General features: G+C 41.1%; 2 protein-coding genes across 4 annotated transcripts; one reads left to right on the forward strand and one right to left on the reverse strand.

Annotated features, from left to right (window-relative positions):
* The first annotated feature begins 1,958 nt into the window (after positions 1-1,958).
* Positions 1,959-18,331, forward strand: tpp2 (tripeptidyl peptidase 2). Of its 2 annotated transcripts, XM_008404375.3 has the most exons (29): positions 1,959-2,297; positions 3,770-3,898; positions 4,051-4,146; positions 4,426-4,530; positions 4,646-4,770; positions 4,872-5,035; positions 5,474-5,628; positions 5,927-6,003; positions 6,092-6,219; positions 6,298-6,546; positions 6,668-6,783; positions 6,892-7,063; positions 7,156-7,313; positions 7,398-7,474; positions 7,561-7,667; positions 8,765-8,919; positions 9,010-9,126; positions 9,208-9,308; positions 9,419-9,515; positions 9,594-9,731; positions 9,833-10,077; positions 10,316-10,394; positions 13,370-13,408; positions 13,771-13,922; positions 14,006-14,102; positions 14,189-14,319; positions 14,414-14,669; positions 15,512-15,631; positions 15,746-18,331. In XM_008404375.3, exons 1-29 carry the CDS (start codon positions 1,962-1,964, stop codon positions 15,833-15,835), a joined length of 4,011 nt encoding a protein of 1,336 aa, XP_008402597.2. In that variant the 5' UTR covers positions 1,959-1,961; the 3' UTR covers positions 15,836-18,331. The 2 variants fall into 2 exon arrangements, with proteins under 2 accessions (XP_008402597.2, XP_008402598.2); XM_008404376.3 differs by lacking the exon at positions 13,370-13,408 and having other exon boundaries at positions 1,961-2,297.
* On the reverse strand, positions 18,304-23,479 carry mettl21ca (methyltransferase 21C, AARS1 lysine a). 2 transcript variants are annotated; one of them, XM_008404378.2, is made up of 8 exons: positions 23,350-23,479; positions 23,076-23,177; positions 22,825-22,994; positions 22,228-22,345; positions 21,488-22,150; positions 20,750-20,898; positions 20,536-20,653; positions 18,304-19,799 (listed from the first exon to the last, which is right to left on the reverse strand). In XM_008404378.2, the coding sequence occupies exons 2-8, from the start codon at positions 23,167-23,169 to the stop codon at positions 19,357-19,359; spliced, it is 1,755 nt and encodes a 584-aa protein (XP_008402600.2). In that variant the 5' UTR covers positions 23,170-23,177; positions 23,350-23,479; the 3' UTR covers positions 18,304-19,356. The 2 variants fall into 2 exon arrangements, with proteins under 2 accessions (XP_008402600.2, XP_017159617.2); XM_017304128.2 differs by lacking the exons at positions 22,228-22,345; positions 23,076-23,177; positions 23,350-23,479 and having other exon boundaries at positions 22,825-22,943.
* Between the last annotated feature and the right edge of the window lie 639 nt (positions 23,480-24,118).

Consider the following 24,118-nt stretch of genomic DNA (forward strand, 5'->3'; position numbering starts at 1 on the left):
CCAAGCACAAACAAACACAAAGTTTCCATGTTGATCACATTTGATGTCTGCAATGATGTTGTTTCCAACTCGTCCTTTCGAGCATCCCCTCTGCATGGGGTTGCCACAGCAGAATCCCCCACTCCACATCTGCATACACACAGACTTGGAGGGTGTCTTTAACCTGCTGTGGCCTTCCTGACACAACACCTCCTGATTATCCCGAGAAGGAATGGGAAAACATAGCACCAGCCCATAATGGATGAGCTGCATCAAGAATAAAAACATTTGACATTTAAATTGCATCTCTGACTTTGTTTGCTGTCATCCTTAGTGTAAACGGTTTGATAACATAGAAAGCACACAAGCAGCATCACCGTTCTGTAGTGTAACAATACAACAGTTTTCATTTGTGACCAGCGAAGGCACCTGCTAAGTGGGGATGTTTCCATGATTAGATTAGCTTTTTGATGGATGAAACTGTTACTAGTTATGAAATAAACAAACAGATATATATGAACCATAGCAAGAAGATGATTTACTTAGATTTGTGAATGTCTGACCTCAAACTGCAACAAGCAAAGCGTTCAGCCACAAAACTTGTATGGCAGAGTTACAGCACCACCTAATGTGAGAACACAGTAGGATTAGATATGTCTCGTCTGGAAGTTTTCAATGTTTTAGACAAATACTCATGACCCACAATTCATTCCTCTTTTTAAATTCTTTGTTGTATTATTTTGAATTTTAATTGTGTCAAGTGGTTTTATGCAAAATAGTTTGTGAAACCTAAAAATGTCTATTGAAAAGTTTTAATAGACGTGTGGAATGAAGGCATTTTAATATGAAGAACCTTTTTGGTAGGAACTCTTACCTTACATGGAAGGTAATCATTAATACTGTTTGACTTTTAAAGAAAAAACAATGATTACACATTATCATGTATCTCCAGTTATGCATTGTAGCTGAGGTCAGGACATTTTTACTTTTTAATTATGTGGTTTTGGCTTCACCAAGCTTAAGGATTAAAATGTTCAGATATGATTAACTTTGATGTAGCTTGAAAAATATTTCTAAAATGATGTTTTCACTTAATTCTTATTGGGAATAACAGTATGCTATGTTCAGCTATACTCAAATTGTGTATTTTTATATAGGTTTTGCTATTTAGATTGACATATGAAAAACTGTGTTTTATCACTAAGCATGTCTTTTTAGAATTTCTGGTCAAAAATGAACATTTCCTTTCATCACATATCGTTGGGTTGCTTCGGCTTACAAAAACATATGCCCAAACTACTGGAATATTCTCCAGTCTATTTTGCTTTGACTTAACAGCAATCTTAATGGTTTACAGAAACATCTAACAAAAAAATATTGCAAGTCATAATTTTTTTTCATAGCAGTCGTAATAAACCAAGACTAGGGTTCTGAATCTAAAAAAAGAGGAAAAACATCCAAACTTGACTACAACCAGTTCTAGAGGCATAATTTGTGATTATTTAACAGCTTCTACACTGTGCGCAATTTCCACATTTACATTAGCCCATATGCAATCTTTTCTAAAATATTAGATGCAGCAGAAACATAGAGTTAAAAAAAACCCACCCTGAAAAAGTCCCTGCAACCAAAAATGTCCACTAAGACTTTAATCCCATATTTTAGTCAAATCCCCTGTGTGTGCTTCCACATGTAAACGAGAAAGGCAGAATGAAGAAATTAGTTTTGATTATGTGAAGTTTCTGATCCCCAGAAATTAGACATCGCTTTTCTCTTTTCAGGCAGCTTTGTTGTTGAAAGCTAATAATCACGTGCCCTTGTGGGAGTTATAATAATGATCTTCTCCCTTTTGATCAAACTAAGTCTGTGTGTTACAAAATATCCACGCATTCACACTATTCTCTATATGTAACAGATAATATCAAACATATTAAACAAATATGCTCAAAAATAACATGAGGTTAGTTATGATTGGCTCCAGCATGACATTAAAAAAAACCTTCAAGTTCTGGTGGTGTTCCCTGGTGTGTGCAGAAAACAGCAAGCACTGCGCCTTTAATCAGCGCGCCTTGTCTCACCCGCCGTGTTGCTCTCTTGTCTCTTCCCCATTTCGCTGCTTTGTTTTCATTGTCGCTCCTTTTTTTATTTGGATCATGGCTGCTCATTCTACCGACGAACCGTTCCCTTTCCACGGGCTTCTCCCCAAGAAAGAAACCGGCGCTGCTTCTTACCTCACCAGGTTCCCCGACTATGACGGGCGAGGGGTGCTCATCGCTATCCTCGACACCGGCGTGGACCCCGGGGCCCCCGGCATGCAGGTGAATTTGCCCGGCTGCCTCGTGCTAGCGAAGACCGAGATGGTCGAAGCTAGCAATGCTAAAGGCCAGCGTTCCCAAATAGCATTATTATAACAATTAGTAAATATCTTTTATGACAGCCAAGCACATTTAAAGTCTGTTATGGCAATTGTTTTCGTGCGCTTAGAAATTTTGTTTCAGAGCTACACAAGCGGGCTTTAAACTATCTTTACATTTATTAATTAAGCATAAATGCTAACCGGGTAGCTAGCAACGTTTGTGCTTACGAAGTTGAAGTTGGTGTCCGAATCGTAGCTTTCAAAACCACTTGCAGCTTTTATTTGTTTCCTGGAGCACCTTAAATCAGCTCTGGCTCAAAGTACGAAGTACTCGGACTTTTCAAAGCTGACTTGCATTATTGTATGCAAAGTAAGAATAAATGTACAATTTGGGATCTGCCAAACTTGGTTGTGACAACACTGAACAGGAGGTATTGGTATATGTGCTTGCATCAGACGACCTAAAATGGGAAGCTACTAAATACACTTTGAAAAAATCAAACCTGTCTGCACTGATTACAAGTTCTTTAAAATTGGAACAAAACAAGTAAATTGGCCACTTCGGTACTTTCATGTTAGGATTATGATGTTTTATGTGAAACTAAATGTCCCATTTAAACCACTTTAGACCAGATAACACCTAATCATTGCAGTCTTGATGTTAGACCTGAAGGTTACCTTGAAGCTAAGGAACGGACCATAAACTGTTTAGAAAATATGAAATGACTACAAAATTATACAGGTTTGAGTATCGTTTACTCGGTGGATCTGGTTTAATGTGTTCAAGACGCCAAAGCACCATTGTTTATCTCAAGTATCACAGCTGCACCACAGCGATGTCTTAATTATTTCAAATTTTAAAGTATGATTGGTCAAATACATTGCAGGATCCTTTAAAAACCCATGAAAATAGTTTTTTTCTTAAACATAAATGATGTGCTTTCTATATTTGAGCAGTAAACTCTCAGCTCAGTTGAGATAAGCTGTATTTGACACTTTTTCCCCCTCAATTTTAGAAGAAATAGGAACACATCTTAATGATGTACCCTTTTTTCTCATGCAGGTTTTTATTTACAATGAAGCCTGCAAATTAAAACACTGAACTAACATTTGTATGGATGGAAATTGTAGTCACTGTAAATATGATCAAGCAGCAATAAAACCCATAGTTATAACTGGCCTTTGAATGGTTAACTCAGGCAATAAGCAAATAGTTTATTTTAATGCTGTTTTTTTTGTTGTTGCTTAGATCACGTTACTCCTTCTTCTATTATTATATTTAACCAAAACTTCTGTAAAACCTTGGAAGCTTCTGAGTTATTCAGAACAGTTTGTGGATATTTTGGCATGTTCCGACTATGTTAGTTTGTTAATGAACAAGGACTCGTCAAAACGTCTTGATCCATTTCTCTGTGTTTTGAACTACTTCTTTAGGTCACCACTGAGGGGAAACCAAAGATCGTGGACATCATTGATACAACAGGCAGTGGTGACGTGAACATGACCACAGCAGTGGAGCCTAAAGATGGGACAATCACTGGCCTCTCTGGAAGAACGCTCAAGGTTGGGGAAACACCATTACAATGTTCACGTTTTTATTATTTGAATTTATAGCCACTTTCATCTGTGAAATTTTTCCGTCTTGCACAGTGTCCTACATCCAAGTTCACTTTTTGGTGATCTCGTCTCTCGCTGCTTCTTTTTATATTTCTCAGATCCCTCCCGCCTGGGTCAACCCATCAGGGAAGTTTCGCATCGGAGTTAAAAATGGCTACGAGTTCTTCCCCAAGGCTCTTAAGGAAAGGATACAGGTAGGGAGATGTGACGATGATTGCTGCTCCAGTTCTGTCAGATTAGATATTTCATTACTTTTGATGTGCAGAAAGCACAACATCAAACGCGCCGGGAGCCGAGGCACAGGCACGAACATTGGTGTTATTTTAGCTGGTCAGAAAAGGCTGTCCATGGGGCAGGGGGAAGTTCTGATTTTAATTTAGATTTCTACATTTTACAAAATATTACCAGCAGGGATTTTGGTTTAGTAAGCTTCTTACTGAATCTGATATTTTTGCACATTTCTCCCTTTTTAGAAAGAGCGAAAAGAAAAGATGTGGGACCCGGCACACAGAGCAGCCCTTGCTGAGGTCTGTCGCAAAACAGAGGAGTTTGACCTCGCTCATCCCACGCCCTCTCAGGTCAGATCCACAACACAAACTATAAACCTAAAGGTCCTATGTGCCTCTGCTTGGCGTGATGATTCTCACGTCTGCCTCCGTCTGCCTCGACACATCCTTCATCTTCTCTCCTCAGATGGAAAAGCTGCAGAAGGAAGACCTGCAGTGTCAGTCAGAGCTGCTGGCATCTCTAGAGAAGAAGTACAGTGATCCCGGCCCAGTGTATGACTGCGTGCTTTGGCACGATGGCGTCACATGGAGGTAAGTCGGGTCTTGTTTACTTTCCCTCCTCATTATTTACTGGCGTGCACAAATAGCATGTTTATCGTTTCCATTGTATGAGACTGTTTTGTTGTCTTCAGGGCGGTGGTGGACACATCGGAGTGCGGAGAACTGTCCCAGTGCACCGTCCTGGGCTCATACAGGGAGAAACAAGAATATGCCACTTTAGGAAATGCTGAGATGCTTAACTATTCTGTTAACGTATACGATGAAGGAAACACACTCTGCATTGTTACCAGTGGAGGTGAGTTACCCCAAAGCAGAATATCAGAAGTCTTTGTATTTTTGTCAGTTTAAATGCTTAATAATTTTATCACAGTTATTCCTAGCAAAAGTGCAAAATTGTGAAATGAAAGAATTGCCAGCATCTGATGAAGTCGACCAATATTTCATAATTCTGTTATCAGCTGACACACCACAATAAATAACTCAATTTACTTTTTAAAAGCTCCGACTAACTTTTGTGATTAGCCTGACATAATTTTTAAGTGACTCACTAATGCATTTAGTGCATTTAGTGATTGAGACATGATATGAATTCTGAGTTTCTATCTGGATGGTCAGGGTGCATGAAGACAAAAATTAGCAAATTTCTCGGTTTGGCTCTAGATGTAAGCAGTTCATTGAGCATGATGTTGACTCCAAATTTCCTTCTCCAATCTGACTCTGTGTGCTCTTAAAGGGGCTCATGGGACCCATGTGGCGAGCATCGCGGCGGGTTACTTCCCAGAGGAACCAGAAAGAAACGGCGTGGCTCCCGGTGCCCAAATTCTGGCTCTGAAGATCGGAGACACTCGACTCAGCACCATGGAAACTGGCACCGGACTCATCCGAGCGGTATTCCTTCAAAACGATACCTTAGCAACCTCAGCATTAAAGCTGCATGATGCATCAGAATCGAGACAGAAAAAAAATTATTAAATTTTTTTTTAATTCCAAGATTTCATGAATTCACAATGTATGTGGTGTGTTTGATGGGCTCTTATTGTCCTTAATGATTTAGCTTCATAAGGAAAATCTTATTTAATTACTACCAGTTTCTTTATAATGACTAAATACTGGTCATATGTTTCCCTAATATTGTGACTTTTTTTTGCACTAGTTTATTTCTGTTCTGTCTCTTTGTGTCTGAAAGATGATTGAAGTAATCAACTACAAGTGTGACCTGGTTAACTATAGCTACGGGGAAGCCACCCACTGGCCTAATTCGGGGTAAGAATAGCAGAGAGGGTCTCTAATTTTCCTGGCTTGTGTTTTTGTTTTAGCTGTTGCTAAGTGTCCTGGGCCACTTGCCTTTCAGGAGGATTTGTGAAGTCATCACAGAGGCTGTGCAGAAGCACAACGTGATCTTTGTGTCGAGCGCAGGAAATAACGGCCCCTGCCTTTCTACGGTCGGCTGCCCAGGAGGAACCACCAGCAGCGTCATCGGTACGTTCTCTAAATGCACCAAAAGAAGTCTTTGAATTTTCGTTGCTTCTCCTCTAATTGCTGCCGTCGTCCCCGTAGGAGTTGGCGCTTACGTGACTCCAGACATGATGGTGGCCGAGTATTCCCTGAGAGAGAAGCTGCCACCCAACCAGTACACATGGTCATCCAGGGGTCCCAGTACCGACGGAGCCCTCGGGGTCAGCATCAGCGCTCCAGGCGGGGCCATCGCATCCGTGCCCAACTGGACGCTCCGTGGCACCCAGCTGATGAACGGCACGTCGATGTCCTCGCCAAACGCCTGCGGAGGCATCGCGCTTGTTCTGTCAGGTGTGTTCTGGATTGCACGGCTTGTAGTTGATGTGTAACATTGTTAGAAGTGAGTGATTTCAAAACTGAAGGTTCTGTGTGAATTACATTATTATTATTTTTTTTTTTTTTTATGAAAAAGGCCTGAAGCAGAGCGGGATCCCTCCCTCTGTTCCTGCTGTGAGGAGAGCGCTGGAGAACACCGCTCAGAAGGTCGATGACATTGAAGTGTTTGCACAGGGTCATGGAATAATCCAGGTAGCTTTTTATTTTTTATGTTATTTTTATTTATTTTATTTTTTTACATCTTTTGCATCTTTTTTAAACATTTTTTTTGTAGTGAAGTAATTGCTTTGTTTCTCTCAGGTGGACAAGGCTTTAGACTACCTCACTCAGCACGCCTCATTACCCACAAGCCGCCTGGGCTTCTCGGTCAGCGTGGGCTCACAGAGAGGCATCTACCTCAGGGAACCGGCCCAAGTTCTCGCACCTTCTGATCACGGGGTCGGAATTGAACCCATCTTCCCAGAGAACACAGGTAGCACAACTGACTGGTTGGATTTAGTTTTACATCACTTTATTTATAGTTTCTATTTGTTTTAAATGTATTTTGTTCTTTTTGTTGAACAGAAAACTCCGAGCGAATTTCCTTGCAGCTACACCTGGCGCTAACATGTGCCACCCCGTGGGTCCAGTGCCCTTCCCACCTGGAGCTGATGAACCAGTGTCGGCACGTCAACGTCCGGATCGATCCCGTAGGACTGAGAGAGGGAGTCCATTATACCGAGGTGCATAGAAGGCAAAAGGAAATGAATAAAGCTAAAAAAAAATGGGTATCGTCTTTTTTTTTAAATTTTGTAATTGTTTTTCAGGTTTGTGGTTATGATACAGCAGCCCCCACCTGTGGCCCACTATTCAGAGTTCCTATCACAGTTATCATCCCTGCCAAGTACGTTTTCACAATGTGTGGACTTCATTTAGGTTTTTCTTAAATGGTTTTGGCTCTTATTCGTTTCTCCCTCTTTGCACCAACAGGGTGACCGATAGTCGTAATCAGGAGGTGCGATTCTCAGACGTCCACTTCAGACCCGGACAGATCAGACGCCACTTCATCACTGTTCCTCAGGGAGCCTCCTGGGCAGGTCAGTTGTGTCTGACCAGCGCAAGCTGCTGGTCACTTTCTCATCTTTTCCAAGACCTGTTGCTGAAGATAAATAAAATAGTTTGTAGTACAAAACAAAAAAGCTGATTGTGATCCAGGATTTTCTTCAAAGTTTTAAAACAAAATAAAGTCCAATATTCTAGTCTTGTAGATTAATTGATGTGGAGTTAATATATGTGGTAAATCTGGAAGCGTACGAGGTAGATGGACTTTAAACACAAACTGAAAGTGTTCATGATGGTAGAGTATGACGTTGCTAGTAGATATTAACAGTCTACAATTTCACATGAGATCGGTGTTAAATTTGATCCTGTTTTTCAGTCAAGCTTTCCAGTTTCTGTTACAATGTGGAGCTGAGTTGTTTTAAGGTTGCCATTTCGTTGCAAGCAATATATCACAAAATGTTTCCGTGACGATGAACGTTCTGTGATTGACACTAATTTCCGGGATCCATTTTATCTAAACGGGACACGACTTGTCTATTTCCACTGTTGGTTCCACAACCCGCCTGCTGATGTAGATTATGTTGCCTGACGCTGCAGGAGTGACTATTCCTACAGGAACCAGATCCAGAATCCCAGGAGAAGTCAGACCACTGCTACATTAACCTCAGAGTGTTTTACAGTGGTTATGGTTCAAAAGCCATGGATATATGTTGGTAGAATAGATTTTACAAATTCTGACTCTAGGAGACAAAAACTAAATTAAAGTTTTAACTCGGGTGAAGTTTGTGCTAATCCACAGTTATGGTTGCTATAATGGATATATTCAATAGAGCACATGTTATTTGGTACATAAAGTAAAAAAATAATAAAAGTAATATGGCTCTTTACTACAGTGTTGAATCAGACACTAACTTCAGCATTGTTTTAGGTTTTTTTTTTGAGTACAGATAATAAAACCCAACTAGATATTTATTTTGCATTTAGTTTTAAAGGATTTTAAAGTCAAACAAGCCCTGATTAAAATTATAAAAAATTATTTTGACATTCATAATTCATATAAAAGGTTGCAGGACAGAAAAACACACTGGGGTTTTCACTGTTTCGTGATTTTCTTTTTTTCTGGTTTCCACAGAGATCACTCTGACCTCCCATTCCGGAGACGTATCGTCGAAGTTTGTTCTTCACGCGGTCCACCTGGTCAAGCAGAAAGCCTACAGAGCCAATGAGTTCTATAAGTTCTCCTCACTGCTAGAAAGAGGTTCTCTGACAGAGGCTTTCCCAGTGCTGGTATGTGGACGGTACACTCAGCTAACAAACACGCCAGAATCAGCAGAAGACCTCTGTTTTATTTTCGGTGCGTTCCTGCCTCCTCTGCAGTCGGGTCGGGTTGTGGAGTTCTGTATAGCCCGCTGGTGGGCGAGCCTGGGCGACGTGACGGTGGACTACAGCATCTCCTTCCACGGCCTCAGCACTTCTCCTTCTCCTCTGCACATTGTGAGAACAGTTCTTACACACACATGCACCGGAACAGGTATTGTTCTCTTTTGTTTTTGACTCTGGTTTGTCTCTGTGCAGCACGCCTCAGAGGGAGTGACGAGTTTTGACGTGTCATCACCCATGAGATATGAGGAGGTGTCCCCCACTGTCACCCTGAAGTCATGGGTTCAGCCTCTGCGGTGAATTCACATGCGCTCAAACACACACACACTCACGCACACGCAAACAGCTTGTTCATGTATTAAAGTGCTGTTTTTTAAATTATTTCTCATGTTTGTGTTTGTCCCAGGCCTCTAAATTCAAAGATTAAAGCTCTGGGAGTTCGGGACGTTCTGCCTAATAACAGGCAGCTCTATGAAATTATCCTGACCTACAGCTTTCACCAGGTATCATCCAACTTTCTGCCCATCAGAGCCGATTAATCTGCCGTATGGATGCATAATCGTGTGTTGCTCTGTCCTCAGCCTAAGAGTGGAGAGGTTACGCCCAGCTGCCCGACGCTGTGCGAGCTTCTCTACGAGTCTGAGTTTGACAGTCAGCTGTGGATGCTGTTTGACCAGAACAAGAGACTGCTGGGCTCGGGGGACGCCTACCCACACCAGGTTGGACATCTGTAGAAATTATCTTTATCCAAAAAAATAATAATTTACACATGATCTCTGAGAACTGTTATCGGGATTAATCACATTTCTTTTCTCTCCAGTATTCCCTGAAGCTAGAAAAGGGGGATTACATGGTCCGTCTGCAGGTCCGACACGAGCAGTCCAGTGAGCTGGAGCGCCTGAAGGATTTGCCGTTTGTGGTTTCTCATCGTCTTTCCAACACTCTCAGCCTGGATGTGTATGAGTCACACCGCGCTGCCCTCATGGCAAAGAAGAAGGCCAACTCTGTTACTTTGTGTCCGGGGGCTACACAGCCGTTCTATGTCACCACCCTGCCAGACGACAAGTGAGTCACGCACTCGAGAGTTTCCTTTCACATTTCTAACAGAAGGAGATGATCTCTTTACTCGTTGTTGACGAATGGGTCGTATTTCATCTTCCTTTTTAATGAACACAATATTCCTGTGACGCTTATTTTTTGTTCATCCTAAGAAAAGCATCTCAGTTTTCTAATATCAGTAGGACCAGTTGTCACATTTTCTTTTTTTTATTCCCATTGCTGTTTGTCTCCCTTCATCCTCCAGGATCCCTAAAGGCACCAGTCCAGGATGCTACCTGTCAGGCTCTCTCATTGTGCCCAAGAGCGAGTATGGCAAGAAAGCAGTGAGTGGCTCCATTCTTGAACCTTTTTGCTTCAAACGTTCAGTTGTGCTCTTCAGGACCAAAAAGTCACATTGAGTTTCCATTTCAATTAAATTCAAAAATACTTTGACCCCAAAAGGAAATTAAATGCTGTTGTAGCTCACATTAAAGATTATTCAAATGGTTATTATAGATGGAAATGTGAGACAATGATGGGTGTGTGCAAATCAAACTACTGGATGAAGGTAGTTTGTTTCAGAAGTGTTCAGAATGGACCAGCGTGAGGAAAGTGTCCTGTAGAACCAGACTGACCACCACTGTCACCTGTTGTTTCCGTTTCCTTCTCACTCTTAGTTCTTTTTGTTGGTTTCTTTGGGTCTTCTGTGGGTCATCAAGTTTCATAATATAATAACCTGGAATAAAAATACCAGGATGTCGTAGCATTGAGGGCTCATTATTCTCACCACTTCTAAAATAATCTGATTATTGTAGTTATAAGATTTCTTAAAGCAGGCTTACATTAATAGAAGTGATGAGTGTGCTGTAGTTTCCACACTGACTGTTTCACACAGCTAGATTTGTTTTAATGTAAGTGAGACAAAAGTGTAGCAACGGTCTTTCTGTCAGCTGACCAGCAGTGCACAGCAGCTGGTGAGGACTTGAGATAATAGGAAAGGTCCAACCTCCAGTTTTAGCTTTTTGAACCCTTGATTTTTTTTGTCAGTAATGGGAATCGCCCATTTCTAGGAATGTATTTGGTAAATCTTTGGAGTTTGGGAAGTTGCTCTAAGTGTAAACCCAGTAAATGAAACATGTTTTGACTGAGGGTTCCTGGAAATTTTAGTTTTGTCTCCTGGACTTCCTGGAACTTTTAATTTACCATGGCTTTTTCTGAGTACATTTCCCAGAAAGCCAGGCGCTTTATGTAGGTTTCATCCCCTGATGCTGAGCAGGTTGTGGCTCCAGCCGTTACAACAGCAGAGTCCAGAACGTGACTCTAAAAAAAAAAATCTGACTATATTAATTAATTTGAAATTGTTTCATAGTGGTCACAGACTACCACTATAAACTGTGAAAATGAGTAGCTACATTGGAGTATAAGCACATTGGACTGAACTTAACGCAGCTCCAGTTCAGATTACAATCGCCCATCTAAAGGAATAATTTCCAACAATATCAATGTTTACGCTCCAAAACTGAATTAAAATCACTTCTAACTCAGAAGTTTGTAGTAATCTATAGATTTTTAACAATTAAATATTGTTAAGCGTGTCTCCTGTTCGTAACCCTGCAGCAGCAGCAGCATTGCTCCATTCAAATTTAAAACCTGTGGATGATTAACAATCCTGGGCAGCTCTAGTCGCTTTAATGTAGTTGAATTCAAATTACATAAAACATGATAATGTTGATCAAGGGTGGCTAAGTTTAAATGTTTTTGTTTGCACAAGAAATAGCTGAACTGCGGCTAACAGAAAATATGACCAGCAGAGGAGGTTTCCTCCCACTGAGAAGCTCCGGCTTCAGTTCAAAGTCCATCTGAAAACTCCTTCCTCCCTATCAGGGCCGTTTTCAGGGCAGACTGCAACCCGTTTTAGTCTGCATTGGTCCTGGGGGAGCTAATCTGCCCCAGAGAATTACCCCTGCTCCCGCAGTGAAAACGGACCTTGTCAGAGTTGGCTTGTGTTGGATTTAGCTGCATTTTATGTGGCGGTGTAAATGTTAATTTGTTCAATAATAATAATAGTAATAACTGTAACTAATCCAATGAGACTAGTTGGTGTCAATACTTGTTTTGCAATCGAGACTTAAAAGCGACTGACGCCTGTAAAATGGCTAAATCTGAAGACAGAAATCTTTTTATCGTGAAAAGCAAAGAGCAAGTGACTCTGCACTGTAGAGACTCAGTACCTGTTGGTGAATTTCACAGAGAATGTTTATGTTTCTCAGAGACATTCAGTTTGAATCTTAAGTGCTTTTGAGGTTTTTTAGGAGAAAATGTATAGAATAAAAATTAGTCTGCATTAAAACAGCTGTGTTTTATTATGCTGAGGTCTTGTTTTTTTTTAGTGATAATCGGGATCTTTCTTTCATATTTTTATTTTTTTTCTTTCCCCAAATCTTGTCCTGCTTGTTGGTCACATCTGGCTGGTTGGGAACGCAATTTAGTACAGACTGTAAGACTTTACTTTTGCTTTTGCTTTGGGTTGTGAATTTTGGGGCAGCACAATATCTGGAAAATGTTCAACTGTGAGATTATTCTTGGACATGGCGATGGTGATTTTGATTGACCCAAAGTTTCCTCACTTTTACTTTCTTCTTCATCTTCCCACTTTAAGCAATTCAACCACCTAAAACACACATGTTGCGCTTCAGGGGCAAGTAGAGAACGCTCAGCTTCCCAAATATATGATTGGCTTTTAAGTAAGACTTAAAATATGACATCCTACTAAATGTTGCACCCAATCGGTCCTCTGCGGCTGTGATAAGGCGATGATTGATTTAATTGATGTATTGTGCAGCTCTGGCAAACATTGTCATGTAAAATTTTTCACCTTCCTTTGGTTTTTGTATTTTAATTTGGTTTTATAAACAAATTTGGGATATATATGGGTTGCACTGTGTAGCACCCTTATGGTGTATTGGCTTCTGTTCACAAAATATTTGATCGGCAACAAAAATAAATCTTTCATCCTTTTTTCTACATGTTTAATTTTAAGGAGATGCTATTGCCTTTGGGCTGCGAGCTCTATTTTATTTATTTCTTTTAAATATTCTGTAACTTTTATTTGTCTTAATGATAGCAAACAGATTTATTAGACATGATTAGGAGAAACGGCAAAGTTCATAGTAAATTGTATTATATTTATACTGTTTGAGTTATATCTTTAGCAATGAGACCCTGAGTCTCTGGTTGAGGATGAAAGACGAATGAAAACATCCTTTTTGGTTGGTGTTTGTGTTACCTGTTCCTTACTGTGTGTTATTTTGACCACCAGGGGCAGGCCTCTGCAAAACGACAAGGAAAATTTAAAAAGGTACTGGACAAGTTAGAAGCACTGAACCACAGAGCGCCTGCTGCTCTCCTTACTTTGGGAAATGACTTATTTCTGTAAAACCTCATCTGTCATGTCAAAGCATGTTAATCTTTTAGGAAATATACACAAGTGTAAAAGCTGTTTTTATAAACTAGTTGCTAGGTTTTCTGGTGGTCTGTAAAAGTATTGATAGTACTACTTTAAACCTTCACTACTGGGTAATTGAAAAGCATTTTTACTTCAGTGATCTATGGAGCAAAGACTATCTGAGGACATGAAATTGGTAGGAAATTTGAGAGAGTATTTGAGAAGTCGAAGATGTGTATTCAATCATACTTCGTTCTGTTTGTGTCTTGGTGCAGGACATCGTTCCAGTCATCTACCATCTAATCCCCGCCCCAAACAAATCAAAGAACGGTGGGAAGGAGAAGGACAAGGATGGAGACAAGGAGAAGGATTTGAAGGAAGAGTTTGCAGAAGCTGTGAGGGATCTAAAGATTCAGTGGATGACAAAGTGAGCTACGTTTCTCTCTCTGGTTTCATACCACTCAGCTTCTCTATTTCTCTGTAATTTATCTGTCGTTTTCGGCTCCTCAGGTTGGACTCGAGCTCCATCTATGACGAACTGAGGGAAAACTACTCGGATTACCTTCCACTTCATGTGCAGAGATTGCATCAGCTGGACTCGGAGAAGGTAAACGACGGCAGGAGACAGGGTTGGTAAATGGTTGCATCAAAACTGTGCAGAATCCTCATACCGAATCTCTCGTTTGTGTTAAGGAGCGAGTGAAGCGCCTCAGAGAGGTTGTGTCAGCAGCAGAGATCGTCATGTCCCACATTGACCAAACGGCGCTGGCTGTGTATTTCACCATGAAGACGGACCCTCGGCCGGACGCCGCCTCCATCAAATCGTAAGCATCACTTTAACACAGGTTTTTGACAGAGACGGGGTTGATTGAGGCAGCGTGTGAACCCACCTCCTCTATAAAACATTTTGTTTTTCAGTGACATGGAGAAGCAGAAGTCATCTCTTCTGGACGCCCTATGTAGAAAAGGCTGCGCTTTGGCCGACCAGCTCCTTCTGCCGTCCACGCTGCAGAGCGGCGCCGGGGCCGTTGCTACAGAGCAAGCTGCGGTAGAAGAGGAGGAGGTCGGGGAGCAGTTGGCCAGCAGCTCTGACGACCCCGTGGACAACACTTCAAATGCCCTGATGGACACATTCTGGGAGGTGCAGAAGTGGGCGGAGCTAACTGACTCAAAGGTGAGAATTTTTAAATAAATTCAACGTGTTGTTTGGGGCAAATAATGCATTCCATTTCTTGACTTTTTTTTTTATGTGTGAATTTTGGACGTTAGGACAAAACGCATGCAATGGCAACCAGTTGAAAAGCAATTGTTGTACTACAATGTAATGTAGAGATCAAATAAGTGCATGTAAAACAATGTGAATCTTCAGGAAACTAGAAAACACCAAAATAAAAGAAAATTTATTCAGTCCTACTTGTAATCCAGGTGCTTTAATCCATGTTTGTTATGTGCTGTTGTGTTTTCTACCTGGAGCCTGGAAAAGGACTGGAAGTCATGGATTCTATGCTGAAAATTTATTTTTAACAATCCACTGTCTACTGTGCCTTACAGCAAGACTGAATACATCTTCATTTGATCAATTTAGAAAGATGAACTATTGGATTAAACTTAAAACCAGCATGTTAGGTTGGTGCATTATTGTGCTTCAAAAACACAGCAATCAAGGTGAGATTTTTGTATTTTAGATCTTATTGACAGAGTGATGTGTCATTTTAGGAAAGTTTAGCATAGTCACTGATTTGTGCTTTGATAGGTATGTCATCTTTCTGTTGACATAGCTATCAACAGAAAGATGTTGCTGGGTATGTATGTACATTCAAAAATAACTCATGCCTCTCCCTACTGATTTTCCCTTTTTTGATGAACTTGTCACTTGGGGGAAAAAAACCCCACAAATTCTGAAAGTTGATCCAAAATTATTTTGTTGGCTGAATTTGAAGCTTTAAGCTAGTTCAGGAAGCATTTTACCTAACATCCTTTGTTCATGGTTTTTCTTTTTTCTGTTCACTTTTTAAGGTTTTGACGTTTTCATACAAACACGCCCTGGCAAACAAGATGTACGGCCGAGCCCTAAAATTCGGCTCTAAGATGGTTGAGGAGAAGCCCAGCAAGGAGAACATGAAGAACTGCATCCAGGTATGAGAGCATCAATGATCGATGCTCAACATGATGAAGAAACATGTTTTCTATCGGTTTCTGGTGGTGTAAAAATTTTTTTAATAAAATCATCTCCTGGGTTTTGTTTTGCAGCTCATGCGTCACCTTGGCTGGACGCACTGCACTGCCTTCAGTGAGAACTGGCTCCCCGTCATGTACCCCGCAGATTACTCACCGTTCTAAGCACAAACGGGCACATGCATGGGACGGCATGACCTCCAATGGTCCGTAACGGGACGAATTTGATGACATGTCCCTCATGGTCATATGGTCTATGCATCTGACCAACCAGCTGCCTCCTGAGACTTTTTCTTTTTAAGGTGTCAAACTAGGAGCTGACCCAGAGCGTAAATATTTTCATGCATGCCAAATTCTGAGGTGACGGGGTTGTAAAACCAGTCGAATCAGAAATTTTGAATCCCCACCAACAGAAAAATATGGAGAACTATAATCTGTCCTGTGTTTTGCTATTTCTTTGTCAGGCTTAAATATCCCTTCCTCCCCAGCGTTCCTAACTCGTTGCATTAAAAACTTCTCTTCATGTGTAAATACTGTAAAAACCGGCATTGTGGACTCTAGGGATGCATCGGAAATCAGATCAGAAAACTGTAAAAATCCGTTAAATTACTTCAGTAAGAGGAGAGACAGACTCGCTGCCGCAGAAACTCTCCTGATGATCCCAAATGAAAAGCAGGGATTGGACTGATCACAAGCCCGTTTTTTTTATTATTTTTTTATTTTCTTAAATGGCTCCAGCCATCCTGGGTTGACAAGTCAGTCCTGTCTGTCTTTGAACACAAAAAAAAAATGTCGCGGTGCCTTTCTTCAACGTACCTTACCTTTCAAGATGGAGCTAAACTAACGGTGGCAGAGTTTTGTTCAGGGGAAGCTGCAGAGTTTGTAGCATCCGTCCACCCTCGCAGTCGTTTCACTCATCAGCTTCTTCGAGTCAAACCGCATGATTCATCCCCGCACCATGTGCAGGCTTGACTCTTCCTCAGCGCCACATTTAGCCTCCTTTTTTATTTTTACCAGACCTCACTCTCAGAATGATGCAGTTTTTGGGCAGCAGTGGGATGTTCGGAACAGGTTACACAATCAGATTTTCACTCGGTGTTGCGCTTTCTCGGCAGCGTTCAGAATGCTGCACATGTACACAGTGTCATAAAGTAATGTAAATACACTCGCACCATGAAAATATAAAGATGCAATAGGGATATAACAGAATTTATCTTAATCGATGTATTTTGCATATATGCATGTGTTCTAGGGTGTATGAAAAGTTAGTTTGGACGAGGAATCAGATTTTAGTTTCTTTCAATTTGACTTTTTTTTTCCCCTCCCCCTGTGAATTATGCTTTGGAGAAATGTCAACAGTTGATGGGTGGGTGGGTGTGTGTGTGTTTGTGAGGGACTTTGCGTGTATTCGTGAACCTGTATTATCAAGTGAGACTGCATTCTTCTTAATGGGACCCTAGCTGTTCAAAAGGACCACACCAGTAGTTTCAGCTCATTTTGAATAATTGTCTCACATAATATACATAACATTAGAAATACTCATTTTTGACAATTGTGACTTGGGAGTTTTGACGCTTTGAATTTCGGATTTGATTCAATTGCCTTCAAAGCTTCAAAATACTGTTGCACTTTCCTTCATACATCGAAAGAGATGTTGAAAGCCTAAAATGTATAAAATATTTACTCTTTGACCCTTAAAAGTTATAAGAAATTATTTTAAAAGCAGAGAATCTACAGCTATTTTTGATTTGTCTAAACTTAATACTGGTTTGGTCCTTCTGGAAATGTCTCACCTGAAGTTACAGATGAGGGCTATGTGATTAATTTTAATTTTCATGTTAATGATCCTGTTTGCTTTATAGTCCTAAAAGCAGAAGTGTTATCTTTTGTCCCTTTTCTTTGTGTAACCAAAGAAAACTTGTCTTGTTAAGCTGGATTCAATATCAATATGTTAAAGGAAAAAAAAAATATTTATTAGATGGAAAAAATAATTTCTTTTTTTTTAAAACTAGTAGTATAAATAAAGGCTTTGGTTTTATCTTTCATTGTTTTTTTTTTTAGCACTCTGGCTGGAAAGTTGATGCCTAAGAATGTAAAGTATCTGCTTTAGGGCCTCTTGTCTTCTGGAGTCTGATGGTGAATCAGCGGCAGGGAGATTCTTATGTTTCTGTTTAGCTTGAAACGGTTTCACTTTCTGCATTATTCGCAGCATCGACCTCTTTGAGCTGTTGGCAGGAATCCTTTGTGAGAGTTGGCCTCTTTATTAATTTCCCTCTTCATTGTGTTTCCTGTTTGAAAATATGCTGTGCACAACAGTATGTGTTGCCAATTACAGTCTCCAAAAATGGCCTTAAGTTTTCACCACAAGACTTCACCTTCGACCTCTGACACCAAACATATCTGTTGGAGTTGCTCCTCCGGTGTTCATAGGAACTTCAGGAATGCTTGCTATGGATGCTGTGGATGTTGTGTTTATATTTATAGCCATAAATCGAAAGCTATTTCATCACAGAATGTTATGAGTTAAAGCTGTATTCTCTATATCATTTTATATCCTTTCTGGATCATGTGGGAAAGACCTGAGCCACTGTTAAATTATTTTGTGCTCACGAGAAAAGCCGCAAACAAGAAAGTTCACTGAATAAAGATATTTAAAACGGGTTCACATGTCACTTGTCTCTATTATGAGTCTGAAAAATACAAAAAGACAAAGAAGAATTCACATTGTCCACATAGTTTGATCTATCAAAAGTAGTTTGTTAAACAAAAAGGCATTGAACCACCAAATAGACAATAGGTTTCCCCAGTACAATGAGCTTCATTGTTGCATCTAGACCATTGCATCTTTAATGAGATTTGACAGGAAAAGGGGAAGTATATTCTGTTTATATGACAGCATTCTGACCACCTCCTATAAGACCAGAAAGTGGATGTTTGGAGGATACAGATGTGTGTTAACACAATGTCAGCATGGAAATTACATTGACTTTAAAGAAGCATCTGTTGATGTGTATCAATCTAGATTTTAAGGCTTTTTCCAATCAATTTTGTAATCCACAAGTGGAAATCAATCAAGGCATCCCAGCAAATTCACATCAGGATGAACTCAAACGTTTCCAGTAGAACGACTTCTGTCTTGAAGAAAATACAACAGGTCATGTTAAGTTTGTAAAGTGGCACCTAATTGTACCACAAGGACAATCATTGGACAGATGAGACCACAGTAGACATTTTGGTAAAAAACCCAGTGCAGCATATCGTCACAAACATCTTGTACCAGCATAAGAAGCATAGACACAAGTTGTTGCAGTGGCATATACAAATCCCATGCTTTGGCAGAACCAAAACAGCAGAAGTATTAAAAAAAAGTTGTCTATTGTGAGAGTGAGCCTCCAGAAACGGTTCATTACTTTTCCTAATTTTTCTTGATTAAAGTCAGACCAGCCAAAGTGAAGCTTGCCAAGACCACTATTATAAATATTTTGATACTAAGCTGACATTTAAACGTTTCTCAGGTAACTGAAGCCAACAAACGTAAACATGACTTCCATACTGAGTCTCGAGCAAAACATTTGTAAACAGATCTTGCATGTCTGCCAACCATTAACAAAGTTAGTGGGCATCTGACAACATTTAAAAAAAATAAATCACACAAAAAGTTTCAACATTAAGTCCTTTAAACCTCCTTAGGCTTTGAGCCTGCAGTCGGTAGGCCTACTCAGTCTGTTCCTGTCACCTTCATCTTCCTCCCTACTCGTTGCCATGAAGATCTTCATCTCTCCTTCTTCGACCAGTAGACTTGTGTGGAAGGCTTTCTTAAAGTTCTCCGTGAACACTAGATCGGACTCAAGTCGGACCTTGTTGGCCCAGATCAGTGTTGTTCCTGGTTTGCAGAAATGCTTCATGGTGACCAAGAGCTCATCCAGGAAGTCGTGATGGTAAACCACGTCGGCTGCCAGGACGTAGTCATACCTGTAGACGGACGAAGGGTAGGTGCTCTCCAGGTCGTAGCCCCAGGGCAGAGGTGCCACCTGGGGTGTGTGTCTGCAGAGACCCCTGGTGTTCCTCATTAAGTTGGCTTGAAGGTTACCTAATATCTCTGGAAGGTCTGTGGCTGTGACTGCAGCTCCTGTTGATACAGAAAGAAAGGAATGTCATTTTAGGTTACCCTGTAACACGAAGTTGCTGACTGTGTCTCCCAGGACTGGGGATGCTTTAAGAGTTATACAGTCTTTGTACAACCAAAGCAAAAACTGTGTCCGCATTCTCAGCCTAGGGTTGGTCTTGTTTCCAGTACAGGAGGTGAGGTCTACCCCTTGTCCTTCATCTGTTTCTGGTGTTCATGGGCACATTTTCAAGGTGTAGTGGTGGAGACTTGTTTCAGAAACTCTGGTCTTTTTTGCTCAGTCAAAAAAGACCCGATGAATCATGACTAACAGAAAAAAATATAATCTACAAACAACAATCTGAAATGAACTTCCCTCATAGGGTGGCTGAACTCACCCTTAAAGATGGCGAGCAGCTCAAAGTAGAGAGGCTACTCCATCACATCAAAAAGAGTCAGCTGAGGTGGTGTGGGCACAGTGCCTCGCTTAGTTTTGCCCCATCTGTCAAGAGCAGACCCGGAACATGTCAGAGGGAATATATATCCCTTCTGGCCTTGGGATCTCCAATCAAAACCTGGAGAATGCCACCTTTGTGAGGGATGTCTGGGTGTCCATTTGAGACTTCGTCCGCACTACCAAAAATTTATATTCATTGGACAGGCAGATTGTGAAACAATATTACAATTAAAGATATTTTTTTGCCCTGTTTGTTGTGGCCTGTTTATGTTTAACACCATGATGAGTCTAGTGACTGCTCACCCAGTAGACTGGCCACAATGGCTACCAGTCCTGTTCCTGCTCCCAGTTCCAGCACCTTCTTCCCTCGCAGGTCCACTGTGTCCCTGTTGTTGTCAAGGAAGGAGCACAAAGCCAACGCCTGCAAATTGAAGAAAACACTGTTGATATGACGTTAAGCTAAAGAAGATTATATGATTTTTTTTTACTGTAGCAAACTGTTATCAGAAACACTCACAGCTGGCCACATCATTGCTCCAAATGAATCTATGGATTCGTAAATGACGATGTCCTCCCCTACGTAATGGTAGATGTCTTTGTTAACGCGGCAAATGATGTTTGGAACCCATTTCTGCCTTACATCTGTCTGGTCCGAACGCTCCTGATCTGCAGGGACCAACAGACACGTGGTGTAGCTCAGAAAGAGTGAAACAAAACATAAGGCTTAAGCATAGACTATAAAAACAATTAAAATCTTGATATGTGCAATTAAAATATATAAATGCGCATAATATGGCACTGTTTTTGACTAAATAAGCTCAGAGCCATTGAAAAAACAGTCTGCCTCTCTTCCTTGAGATCTGAGATACTCTACACCAACGGGCCCAGCAACCCAACCCTGGGTGCTATCTCAGGACAGCTAGTTATACCTTTGGCTTCACTATGTTTTGGCCTTCTCTTGCATCTCTCAGACTTAGTTTGCAGCACTCCTGACATTCTCAATAAGGCTGTTTGTTTCATTTTACAGTCTGCTGACAAACTAACACGCCGATCTGATTAGAGAAGAACAGCATTTTAAACACAACTAAGACCTAACAACTCAAAATCCAGACCAGCTTTGTATGGAATAAGTTATCCCTGTGAATTACTTTCTTTTTTTTTAAGCTACACTTGAGCCTGTTGAACATCTGTAATATGCAAACAGTCCTGGCACATCCTTTGGTACATAAATTATTTGTGTGTGAAGATAACTCACCAGAACTGTTGTCATTGCTTGCAACATTCTCATTTTGCTCATGTGTTTCATCGTCTTTGGAGGTCACAATTTCCTCTTCCTCCTCATCACTTTCAAACTCTTTGTCTTTTTCCCACTCCTCCTCATTGTAACTGTCCAGTACATCAGCTCTCACCTCTTTACAGGCACAGGAAGGTTGGTCTTCGCTGTCATCTTTGTTGCTTTCTTCCTCCACAGTCGTTCCATCCTCTTCTCCCAACAGATCTTGGATTTCCAGCCCCTGGTCTACTTCACCATCTCCCTCCCTACTCATTGCCATGAAGATCTTCATCTCTCCTTCTTCGACCAGTAGACTTGTGTGGAAGGCTTTCTTAAAGTTCTCCGTGAACACTAGATCAGACTCAAATCGGACCTTGTTGGCCCAGATCAGTGTTGTTCCTGGTTTGCAGAAATGCTTCATGGTGACCAAGAGCTCATCCAGGAAGTCGTGATGGTAAACCACGTCGGCTGCCAGGACGTAGTCATACCTGTAGACGGATGAAGGGTAGGTGCTCTCCAGGTCATAGCCCCAGGGCAGAGGTGCCACCTGGGGTGTGTGTCTGCAGAGACCCCTGGTGTTCCTGCACAGGTTGGCTCTAGTGTTGCTCAGAACCTCTGGAAGGTCTGTCGCTGTGACCCAACCACCTGAAAAAACAGACCCGTCAAAGCAATCGCACGTGTTCATTGTCAGTCAATGCAGACAGGTTCACGTTCACTCGTACCGAGAAGTGCCGCTACCACAGACACAAGACCGGTTCCTGCTCCAATCTCCAGGACGGCTTTGTCCACGAGATTCAGCTGGTCACGGTGAGTGTCAAGGTAGTGACAGAGAGCCAAAGCCTGGGAGAAACAGCAATAATTCCCACTGCCGGTGTGCAAACCCAAAGGATGGATGCAAAGTAAAACATATAAAGTAGCAACCACCCAAATGTCCAATATAGCATAAATAACTAGTTTAATAGCTAGTACGATATAGCCAACCATGACATTATAGTCCTCAAACTTAATGTAGAAAAGGAAGTAGATTTTTCCCTTCCTGTGTTGCACTGGGATGCAGAGAATTGGCGAGCTACTCATGGCTTTTTCAATCAAAGCATTTCTGAACATTTTGCAGAGCCATGGTGCAGAGTGGATAACCTTCACTGACTCTACAATGAACATCAAGTGGCAAAATCAAAAATCTGAAGCGGTCAGAGCTCTTTAACTCTCAGTGTTGTTTTTAAAGGGAAGCGTGGCTGGCATATACTTCTCAACCTTCTCCACAGTAGGCCGGGTTTTATAAAAAAGTAAAACCTCAGTACCAGCACCAGCACACTCACCCCAGGCCATATCATGCCTGCAAATGAGTCAAGACCCTCTTCGATGACGATCTCATGGCCAGCGAAGCTGTACACCTCTTTGCCCATTCTGCAGTAAAAACACGGAGCCCAGGCTGCCCCAGGCCGCCGTCGTTGCTCCCCGTCAGCTGATTCCTCTGTTTGTGCATCATCTGAAAGAAAGAAATAAAAGTGATAGTTTCAGATGTATTGTGGAGTGAGTCAAACACAGAGACTACATTGGTCACAGTTACCTTTATCCTCCTCTTTACTTTCTTCAGCCTCATCTTCCTCCTCTGTTCTGGCGAAGCTTGTTTCTTCTGCAAGCGGTGAACTCAAAGTTTCCATATAAAATCCTTTGTATTGTTAGAAAGAAGGTATTTTTTATTTAATTTGAATTTGTACTTATGAGAGCAAACATGCCTATGATTAGAACAATGTTAAATTAGTTAGTTAGTTCTTCAACTGAGCTGTATTTCTATCATCACTCTCATAAAAATAAGAAAATGTTTTATTCTGGTGTCTCACCTGTTAGTTGTGATCCAATTCTGCTTCAATTCCCATGAAAGAGCACCTCAACTGTGTCTGGATAAGATGGACTGCGATGTTATAGAGGCTCAGCATCCAACAGGACACTCCCATCATCATTACAAGGGCAGAAGGGTATTTTTAGAGCTGCGCTCATTAGGAATAAACCTCCTAGAGGAGCAGAGGGCACAAAGTTTCAAATGCACAAACAAAGAGAAGAAGGAGGAGGAGCCAACAGGAAGAAAGGCAAGTCAAGTAAGCTGAGTCTTTGCTTCAGGACGTGTCTGCTGGTGGTCCATCTGCAGAGAACCAGACAGTGGGGGTCCCTAACCCATAAAATAATCTGATATAAAGAGGAGGTATGCTACACCTACAAAATAATGACGGTTGTTTAGGTTCACAACAGCCCTGATCAATTATGGCGGCGCGACGGTTTTAATCAGTTGACTGTATCTAATAGGAAAACACAGAAAAACATAGCACGAGTTTTCACTGTGCAGAAAACCAACCCAGGATATGATTTGTGTTTGACATGACAGCATCTTGGCAAAGAGTGAGTGTTATTACTGACCTGTTGACTCCATTTGACACCCAGAAGCAGAGACTGATAAACACAGAGTATGTCATGATAGAAGAAGTTACCTGCATTACTGTGCCGTGATGACAATCACGTGAACTCGTCCTTCATGGAAATTCGACACCTTCAAAGCGTAATTTAAAACTGTTACTTGTCACAGAAAAAGCAATTCATTTCTTATGTTTTTTTTTA

Source organism: Poecilia reticulata, chromosome 3 (genome assembly GCF_904066995.2).
Source record: "Poecilia reticulata chromosome 3, P_reticulata-male-v2, whole genome shotgun sequence".
Lineage (NCBI taxonomy): Eukaryota > Metazoa > Chordata > Actinopteri > Cyprinodontiformes > Poeciliidae > Poecilia > Poecilia reticulata.

Coding starts and splice junctions, on each gene's coding strand:
- tpp2 (XM_008404375.3), top strand. CDS start 1,962: ATGACATTAAAAAAAACCTTCAAGTTCTGGTGGTGTTCCCTGGTGTGT. Junction 4,147..4,425: donor CTCTTAAGGAAAGGATACAG/GTAGGGAGATGT, acceptor CTCCCTTTTTAG/AAAGAGCGAAAAGAAAAGAT. Junction 8,920..9,009: donor CAGAGGCTTTCCCAGTGCTG/GTATGTGGACGG, acceptor CCTCCTCTGCAG/TCGGGTCGGGTTGTGGAGTT.
- mettl21ca (XM_008404378.2), bottom strand. CDS start 23,169: ATGGAAACTTTGAGTTCACCGCTTGCAGAAGAAACAAGCTTCGCCAGA. Junction 22,346..22,824: donor CAGGCATGATATGGCCTGGG/GTGAGTGTGCTG, acceptor TGTTTCTCCCAG/GCTTTGGCTCTCTGTCACTA. Junction 22,151..22,227: donor TGTGGTAGCGGCACTTCTCG/GTACGAGTGAAC, acceptor CTGTTTTTTCAG/GTGGTTGGGTCACAGCGACA.